This window comes from Neophocaena asiaeorientalis, unplaced genomic scaffold (assembly GCF_003031525.2).
Source record: "Neophocaena asiaeorientalis asiaeorientalis breed wild unplaced genomic scaffold, Neophocaena_asiaeorientalis_V1.1 scaffold40, whole genome shotgun sequence".
NCBI lineage: Eukaryota > Metazoa > Chordata > Mammalia > Artiodactyla > Phocoenidae > Neophocaena > Neophocaena asiaeorientalis.
Window position 1 is genome coordinate 8,415,879 of NW_020185335.1, and position 10,224 is coordinate 8,426,102.

The 10,224-nt window shown below is 40.4% G+C and overlaps 1 protein-coding gene across 1 annotated transcript; it reads left to right on the forward strand.

Annotated features, from left to right (window-relative positions):
* The first annotated feature begins 817 nt into the window (after positions 1-817).
* DYNLRB2 (dynein light chain roadblock-type 2) lies at positions 818-9,992 on the forward strand. Its single transcript, XM_024735476.1, has 4 exons — positions 818-905; positions 3,125-3,200; positions 8,685-8,852; positions 9,690-9,992. Exons 1-4 carry the CDS (start codon positions 903-905, stop codon positions 9,731-9,733), a joined length of 291 nt encoding a protein of 96 aa, XP_024591244.1. The 5' UTR covers positions 818-902; the 3' UTR covers positions 9,734-9,992.
* Positions 9,993-10,224: the final 232 nt, after the last annotated feature.

Here is a 10,224-nt window from a genome sequence, read left to right on the forward strand (position 1 = left end):
CTGCAATTTTTCAGCAACTCAGAAGGGTGGGCAAATAACTTTATAAAAAATAAATAAATAAAGCTCCTGATGGATTAAACAAAATCGCTAGGAAGCAGCAACCCTCCAACTGAGAGAAGAGCGGCTTGGGGGTGCTACAACACATGACAACCTAAGACGTAAGATGGCGCTTCACCTACGGTTTGGGAGGTGGGGACATGTGAACTGATGGATATATACATGATTGTACTATTCCATACTGCGATAGAGTTCTTCTTTAATTAAAAAAGACAACTGCCCCTGGTGGGCGGGGGAAACAAACCCCTGCACAAGGCAGCGCCACAGGAAATACTCCGAGGGTCACTGGGCAGCTGAGGCTATACCCAGTATCACCCCGGAGTCACAAGGACCCACCCCGGTTTATCTGCTCCACAGCACGTATCACACTTGGACAGTATTGCTTCGTTTGTCGCATTTCGTCTGTCTCCCCCGCTAGAATGTACCACAGGCCCAGGGGACGGGACGGGGTAGGTGGTCAATATATCGTTCTTGAACGGGGAAGTGGCGGTTACACGAACGCGTACCTCAAGGAATGAATGAGTGAAAGGACGAACGAATGACCCGGAGCCTGGCCTAAGCCCCTCAGCTCTCCTCATGCCCAGCGGCCCGCGGGCCGGGCGCGCCCCAGGTGAGCGTTCGGAGCCACGGTCCCCAGCCTCCGCCTACGGCGGCCGGGAGGCGTCAAGCCACTTCGGGGCGGAAGAGCCTGCCCGGAGGAGCCCGACTCGCGCGCACGCAGGCGCGGGCACCCACGCTTCCGGGAGGTCACTTCCTCCCCTGTCTCGTAGCAACGGCTAGCAGCGTTGCTGATATCCCGGGCCGCGGTGGCACCGAACTGAGCTCAGAGTCTCGCCGCCCGCGCGATGGTAAATCCGGGGGCTCTGTCCGCGACCCACCGCTCCAAGGGCAGCGACCGGCAGGGGACCTTCGCTGTCCCGCTCCCGGGGCTGGCCCCGGGCGAAGGCTGGGGTCTCCAGAAGCTTCTTGGAGGAGTGACACGGAGACCCTGGAGGGACCAGAGGGCGACCGTGGAGGGAGGGAAGAAGATGTCTAGATGGGGGAAACTATCTTGGGGCATAGATATCTGGGGTGGGGGGGGGTGACTTCTGAGGGGTGATACTTGTGGAGGGAGGGTATCGAGAAAGAGAAGAGAGATACGGAGGGGATGAAAGATCCTGAGGGGAAGGAGAAATCTCCTTGACGGCGAGGCAAGTTTGAAAAGGGGAGCGGCGCGAGGGAGAGGAGAAAAATCACCCTGAGAGGGAAGAAAGAGAGGGAACAAGGAACGCAAGGAAATGGAGAGAGGGGAGAAGGAGTTATTGAGAGAGAAGAAAGGAAAATAAAGAGGCAGCAGGAATGGGAAGGGGAGGAGAAGAAAGGGAAAATGGAGAGAGGAAGGTTTGAAAAAGAACAAAGTGAAAGCAGAGTTTCTTTTTAAGAAAGGAATGAAAAGTGAATTGGCGATGGGAATTAAGAGACTGTATTGGGGGCTCAAAAATCACCAAAGGAGAAAACACCTGGGAAAAGAGAGGGAAAGGCCGGGAAGATCAGCAAGAGGCGTTTGGGAGAGAAGTAAAACAGAAAAAGATAGAACGAGGGCAGCGGTTGTAAGGACCTGTGGACGTTGTCTTACAGATGGCAGAAAACTGTAGTAAGTCATTGATCTCTGTACAGCTATTACGCTTTAAGTTCATTGTTTCCCAACGTGAGATGCAGATGTTAGTTGCTACTTTAAGGTGGCTCAGAAAACCAAAAACCACGGAGTGAATCACATCAGAGAAACTTATTCCTCTTTTTTTTTTTTTTTTTTCAGCCTTTAGACTGTATCCAGGAGAGAGTTTCTGGCACTGTTAGGTCGTTAATACCACTATCCTTTGGTAGTTTTGATTTTTCACCTGAAGGGCAGACCTCAGGCTCAGAGCTTTCATTGGGGTAAAATTTAACAATATGTTCTCCCTTTGTTTTGTTTGTTTTTATGGTTATTTCTGCCTATGACAAATGATACCAGATTTACATTTGTGGTAATGATGTATAATTTCCTTTTAAAATGCATTTAAGCTTTTAGCAGTGAAATAATTTTAAGAATGTGCTGGGTAAATAATATAGATGGTATTCATAATGGCAAAAATTATAAATCTAGTACATGAATGCCTGAAATTTAGAAAACACCTGCTATAGTGGTGGAAGAGGAAATAAGTGCTCCCACCCATATTAGGGACAAAAGAAAACTGTCTTTTGACTAAAGCAACATAACGTTCACCTGTACAATGCTGGAAAGAAAAATATATCATAAATCCTCATCAAGAGACTCTGCAGAATACTGTTTGAATTCAGAATATCCAGTGATTACTCAGTTATGGAAAATATGCAGGCTGGAAAAAATTATTCTTGATTTTAGCATTTGGAGAAGGCAAGAAACTGGTACAATATATATACTCTATGCATGTGAGTCAGAAAGCTGAGTTTAAAACCCAGTAGTGGGGTTCCAACATAATCACTCATGGTTGAACGTTCATCTTGCACTGAGATCCAGGCTGTGGTTACCAGTAGAATCCTGGAATACACTGTTTTTACAGAATATTTTGAATTTAACCATCTGAACTCCCAATTAGGTGGCATTTAGGACTGAGAATATGATTTCTCATTAAGTGATGCTTTTAGACAGAAGGAGGCAGTGATACAGCTCTATAAATATTTTTAAAATCTATAATGTAGAAAAGAGATTTTTCACTTGAATACAGAAGATCAATGAATGAAAGATGACCAGGAGCAGATTTCTGTTCAACAACATAGGATACTTTTCCAGTAAATAGAGACAGATAAAAATGGAGTGAGCTCTTGTGAGGCAAGAAGCTTTCTGTCTCAACAAGAGTTCAAGCCAAGATATTTGTCAGGGTTGTACGTAGAGGGTCTTACATAGGCTTGCATATGGGACCTGACAATTTCAAAGCTCTCTTCCAAAAATCTGAGCTTCTAAATCTTAGTTTAAGGAGATTGGAGAATAGGGGTCTTTCAGAACATTACTCTAATTAAGACTGGGGTCACCACAAAGACTCTGGTTAATTTTCTTCCTGATCTCTTCCAGGCAGAGGTGGAGGAAACCCTCAAGAGGATCCAGAGCCACAAAGGGGTTATAGGAACGATGGTTGTAAATGCAGAAGGTAAACACCTCACAGGCTGCCTTCTTGACAGGCAGAAGCCGACCAAGAGCCTGTTTGTTGTGTGAAGCCTTAGGCAAACATCTTGGAATTTTAAATCAAAAGTATATCTTGTATATTTTAGCCAGAGCATTTACTCATCATACATCTATTGAGTATCTATTAATTACATGTCAAGAACTCTGCTAAGAGGTAGGGAGATAAACATTAATAAGACATGCCTAAAAACGCCTATATATTCCTAAGAAATGCTGCACATTGTCTAATTTTTAAAGCTTTGGTAACTCTCTTTTAACATTTCAGGAGTATCAATAAAACTATTATATTGAAGATAGAAAGAATACCATTGTTGGCAGTTTGCTTTCGTTTTAACATTGTAAAGCGTACAGAGTTTCAATCTTCATTTTTAAAAGAAATTGTTCCTTTACCGTAGTTAATGAAATCTTTGAGAATTAATTTTAATGTAATTTATAGTATAGTCTTTGTGGTTATAGTTTAAGAAGGGCCAATACGTTTCCACCTGTGAAATCTGTAGACTTATACCAGAGACTTGCCTATTGACAATCCCCAAAGCCTTTTCTCTGGCACACTGTTCCATGCTCAGCTATGGTGGCAGCCTCTTAAAGGCTTCTGCTGGCTTCATTGTTGATTGAGGCATTTGCAAGGGCAAGAGGTGCCACAAACCCCAGAGCACTAGTTGAAATAAGAGTAGCTACTTCACACAGTCCATGGTACAACCATGGATTTGGTACATCGCCAGCTCAGTGCTTGGCAACAGACTCGCATAGCTAATCATTATTCTGGAGCAAATCCATCAATAAATATTTAGTGAGCAACTACCCACTGAAAGTCTGTTTAAACTCTAAACTTCAATCCCTTATCATTAAAAATGCAAAATAACCTACTTTACTGGTGACTGTGACAATTAAGTGAAATAATAATTGTCAAGTGCCTGGCACAATACCTAACACTTAACAGAACTGTAATTAAATAGTTCTGTGAATGTGGGAATTTTTCATTTATTTGTACAGATAAAACATTTGATGTGTTTTACAAAATAATAAAATAAAATTTTAATAAACTCAGTGTCAAATGAATATAATAAATTCACCCAGCTTGAGTGATCAGGAGGGAGAGGACTTAACATCAGCCTACAGGAAAGTCAAGAGCTATGCCTCATATTTCCAGGAAGCGGTCCAGCCCAAGTCCGTGGTTCTGGTTGAACTGATTTTAGTTTCAGGCATTTGCATAAACTCTGCCACACCCCCTAAGATAGGTTACTTGCATGACTTCACAGAGATGCTTTATTTGTTTTCTTTGGCTGCCATAACAAAGCACCACACACTTAGTGTCTTAAAAAGGATTAGACATTTATTTTCTCTCAGTTCTGGAAGGCTAGAAATTGAAATCAAAGTGTCAGTGGGTCCGGGCTCTCTTCAGAGGCTCCACAGGAAGATCCTTCCTTGCCTCTGCCCAGCTTCTGGTGATTTCCAGAGATCCTTGCTGTTGACTGGTCTGTAGGTGCATCACTCCAGTCTCTGCCTCCATCATCGTGTACGTTCTCCTCTCTGTGCTCTGTTTTCTCTTCTTGTAAGGACCCGTCGTTGGATTAGGTCCCACACTGATCCAGTATGACCTCAAGTTAACTAATTACATCTTCAAAGACTCTATTTCCAAATAATGTCACATTCTGAGGTTTAGGCTGGGCTTGAATTTTGGAGGGGACACTATTCAACCCAGTCCAGGTGCATTCACCTGTGACACCCTGGACAATGTATCTAATGTGTTACTTTGGAAGACTTAGTCTAAAGTACATACTCCTGGCAATATGCATCAAATGTCTGAAGAATATCCATACCTTATGATCTGTAATTCCACCCCTAGAAATTTGTTTAAGAAGTGATGAAGAAAAGATTTAGGTGCAAAGGATATTACGGAGGCACCATATATAATAGCAGTAAATAAACAGACAAGTACATAAAGCCCAACAGTAGGGAAATTTTTAAACTTATTATATAATATTTACTCAGTGGACCATTACTCTATTTAAAATGTTGAAGAATATTTAGAGTCATGAAAAACTACTCACAATATTAGATGAAAAAAAGCAGGAGACGAAGCAGTAGCCAGCATCTTCTAATCCTAAATACGGCCAGGCAGACATACACTCAAATATGGAAGAAAAGGCAGGGCTGTGTTACGGTGATGATCTCTGAGTGGTAGAATTAAAAATGACTTTTGTTTTCCTGAGGTCTCTCAATTAACACTCTTCTCATCCAAAGGCAACAAAATACTACCTTTAATACCCATTAACTTCTAATGAACCTCTACTAGGATAAGGTTGTGTTAGGATTCAGGGCACTTTTCTGAAAGCCAAATTAACCTTCTTCCCAAAAATACAAATGAGGGGCTTATTTTTATGGTCGGATTATTAACAAGCAGAGGATATGACAAGGATGTTTACTAACAGCATATGGTATAAGTTGTGTGACCAGAATGAAATGAAATACTCCATCTCAACAGCCTAGTCAACTGTAGATGAAAGTGCTATTTATTACGGTGCAGCTTTGCAGCTCTCAGAAGCCCCATGAAATTTAACACTGAAAATATTTAACTAAGCTAGTGTTCATGTGTTCTTGTTCTGTACCCATGGCTTTAGTCCACTAGTTCTAGGCAAATCATTTTAACACATTTTTAGGTTTTAATTGTGGCTAGGTAGGCCTTCTACCCCACGTTTATCCATTTAGATCTCCTCCTCTGCCATGTTAAATAGTGTCCTTTGGTTTCACTATTATTGAAACATAGACTTCTTATTCATGACAATAAAGTGGACTTATCAATTTAGCCCAATGCTGAGGAGTATAGGTTTTTGTTAGATTCTTTGTTAACACTGGTTTCCCATTTACAAAATAATTCATTGTTTACAGTATTGCAGTTCTGATCACAGAACTAGATACTGGCGAACATGTATATTTGTTTCCCAGACAGTCATATCTGTCATATATTCTTATGTATATAAGCCTGATTTCTGCAGACTCTTAATTTTAAATATTCTCGACATTTCTAACAATCCGTCATTTGAGTTTCATTAGGTTTTATCAGCCATCCAGCCAATTCCTTTTATTTTTTAAATATAATCTATCAACCAAATGTACAGTTGAAGAATACCAGCTTACTGGGATCATGATGAGTCATACTGTAAAGTAGTGTCATAAGTTCAGGAAGATAGAATATATACTCTTTGTTCTAGAAGGTACATTTTAGGAATTTATCCTACACATATATACAAATGTGAAATGGCATGCACACAGACATATTCTGTAGCCTTGTTTATAAAAGTCAAAAATTGGGAACAGCCCAAATGCCTGTCAGGAAGATATATTAGTTACATGTATTGCAAAGCATCCATTCAACAGTCACATTACACAGACATTAACATGAATGACCTAGCCTTATGCGGACTGAATGGAACAACTTCCCGAGTGTATTAAATGAAAAACGTTAAGGTACAGAATAGAAAATGATACAGTTAAAAAAGAATACAAACACAAACATACTGGAATAGACTTAGAATATCTCTGCAAGGACACCAAAGAAACTGAGAACAGTGGTTACCTCTCAGAAGGGGAAGTGGGTGAATTTTATACTATGTGCTAAAATTACTTCCTAAGAAATTATTTTTTAATTACCTCACATAGTCTCAAGAAAGAACTCAATAAATATTTGTTGATTGATTTTTTTTCCAAGGGTCTACAGTGGATATGAAAAACTCGAAGAGTTTCCACGGTGTGCACTTATTATTCAGAAAGGCTAGCCCTTTTATTTATTGACTTGGATCATGAATAGACTGACTAAGTAGGCCTGAGTATCTGATTCATAATCCTGTCATCTACAGTTTGAATAATTTATTCTGGTTGTATTTCTTTTTTGACACTGAGAAATGCAGACTTTGTAGGTAGTTGCTCTTCATGATGCAAAATAAAACTGTTTGGTCAAAAAGTGCCCTTGAAAGGTTGAGTGCTTGCTATACTTCAGTTTCCTGCTTGTTAAAGACACATGCCTTGTGATGGTTCATCAGTTGTGAAAGACAGAACTGACTTCTGGAGAAAAAGTGGCCAAGAAACAATAATACAGAAATTAACAAGTTTTCTGTAAAACCTTACTTAAATAGGTTTTCCTGTAAATACTGTCGTTGCCTTCTTTGGCAAGACCTACTCTGGAGAGAATGGCTTTCTTAAAAAGAAATTCGTCTGTTTCAAAGTCAGGGTTGAGGCTCTCAAAAAGTTTCATGAAAAACAGGTAAAGTCCCAAGTTAGAAGCACTCATCTTGTTTACCAGTTTCTGGAGCTACATTCTCTGAGGGAAAACCCAAGAGAGCCACGTCAGCCTTTTTTATTGATTGGCCTTAATTCAGGTTCTTGAGGAACTTGACAGTGATCCCAAATTCACCTTCATATGTCTCCCTAAACGCAAGGCACATCGCAAATCAGATCCCTGGAATTCCCTGGTTGATCTGGTAGTTTTCAAAATAATATGAAGGCCGGTTCTGATTAGACATAGTATATGTAAAATACCTAGCACAGCACCTGTTCCATAATAAGCGCTGAGTGACCTGAATGGAGCTGGACTGATATGAACTGAATTGAATTATACTTGCATATTCGTCTGGCTAGATTTTTCCAGTTAAATTAATAGCTTCTGTTTTAAACTCATATAATGAAACAATAGAGCAAACAAGTAGCCAAATTTAATCATGCTTAAACCAAGAGTGAGTGCAAACCAGGGAATGCCCAGCCGAACTGCAGAGTCTTTGTTGCTGTATTTTCTAGCATAAAAATTAAGGTTTGCAAAATACCATATGAGGAAGTTACAAAGAAATTCTGAAAATCCCTTTTGATACACCCTCTAGCATGTGCAGTGATATCCCCTTTCTATTTCTGGCCTCAGGGGAGAAACTAGCACCATGTCACAGACCAAGCATTTCACAGTGGACTCACCTTAGGATGCTTAGGGGAATGCATTTTGTATAGTCATATGTTAACTTAGTACTGAAATAATCAATTAACAACTTCCAGAAGACTTGTGTACAAAAATGTTCATCACCATTAGCTACAAAAACAAAAACACACTAACAATCCAACAGTGGGGGGTTGATTATATTATGATATATCCCCCAAAACACTAAGTCTACAGCCATTAAAAATAATGTTGATGGCATCGTCAACAAGGACAGCTTGTATGCTATAATTTAAATGAAGAAAAAAGCAACAGTCAAATATGTAATTATAGTTTGATGCAACTAAATTTTAAAATCCACGTAATGGCAAAACGATTGGAAGGAAATAAAATTGTTACCTTTGAGTGATACGAGCCATCACTTTTTCTTCCTTTTTACAATTACAGTATTTTCCAGTATTTCTACGATGCACATATTACTTTTATAATCAAAATAAAAAATGTTTAACCCCAAATTAAATCTCGTACCAGGCATTCCCATCCGAACGACCTTGGACAACTCGACAACAGTTCAATATGCAGGTCTTCTTCATCAGCTGACCATGAAAGCCAAGAGCACAGTCCGTGACATTGATCCTCAGAACGACCTAACTTTTCTTAGGATCAGATCAAAGAAACATGAAATCATGGTAGCTCCAGGTAATTTGGCATTTCTTTTCATTATTTAAGGCATCTGTCTACTTTACTGGATAAAAGCTTTGTCTCAGAGACAGGGAGTGTGGATTTTAACATGCAATATGACACATAATGCTCTTCAATTACAAAATGAAGAAGTTTGAATGTGACAATTCTGTGAAATTAGTAAAGACGTTGAATTTTGCCCATTTGTTTTTGTTGTTAGTAATCAAACCATTTAGGAGGTGTAGGTTTCCTGTTACGTGAACTTAGCACACAGACTTTCTGAAGAGTGGGAGAAATGTCTCCTGTCCAGGGGATAACGTAGAGGGCAGATCAAAGGTCTGTAGGGTCTTAAACCTTCCCTGGAGTAGAGCACATCCACTGGGGCTATCAAAAGACAGCAGCCACAGAAATACTTCTTTCCTTGAAGGAGGTACATTCACAGTTTTAGTGGACGTCAGTGTAAAACAGGACTCACGTTCCTAAATCTAGTCTAGAACAAACTTCGCTGTAGTACAACTGTAAAATCAGAGTTACCCCCAAACTAAATACAGCTTTCCCTACACCTGTGTTCTCACCCAAGCTGCACACTGGAATCACTTGGAGAGCTTAAAAAAAAAAGACTGATACCTGGGACTCCACCCCAGACCAATAAAGACAGAACCTCTGGGGCTTGGCCCCAGGTAATGGTATTTTCTGAAAGCTCAACAGGTGATTCTGGTGTGCAGCCAGGCTGGGAGCCCACTGGTCTACACAAGGTCCAAGTGATGTGTTGAAGAGAAAAGCAGATTAGCTGAAGTATTCATTTATTAAATTCAATTTTTAGGGTAGATTAACTTTGTCCATATCTCTCCACAGATAAGGAATATCTTCTGATTGCCATTCAGAATCCATGTGAATAGACCTGCAATGGCCAAGTTCTGTCCTGGGACTCCAGGCTGAAACACTTCACTCTTTAAAGATTCCTAAAATTATAATCCAATCTAAATGATCTTTTGGATATTCCTTTCTACTTTTACATTTAAACTCTTCTACGTGTCTCATTTAGTCCGTTTCGAATGTACTGTAAATTTGTGATTTAGCTAGATAATAAATAAATTCTGGTATGTATGCCTCATTTTTTTACGATACACAAAACCAAAGAATTCTAGTGAGAAGACAGCCTTCCTTGAGACAGTTCTTTTCGTCTAGAAGTAACGGCCACCAAGAATTAGAATAAGTGTGATTCTGCCCATTTCACTGACATGCCAGGGAGTTTCAGTGGAGCAGAGTGGGGCTAGAAGGGAAGCAGGGCGTCCCAGCCCTCAAGGAGTTATAGGTGCTTTCCCAGCTTAAACGAGGGCGGTAAGAAGTCAAGAGGGCAGTTCTCAGTTGGGTCAGTGCTGCCCCCTGC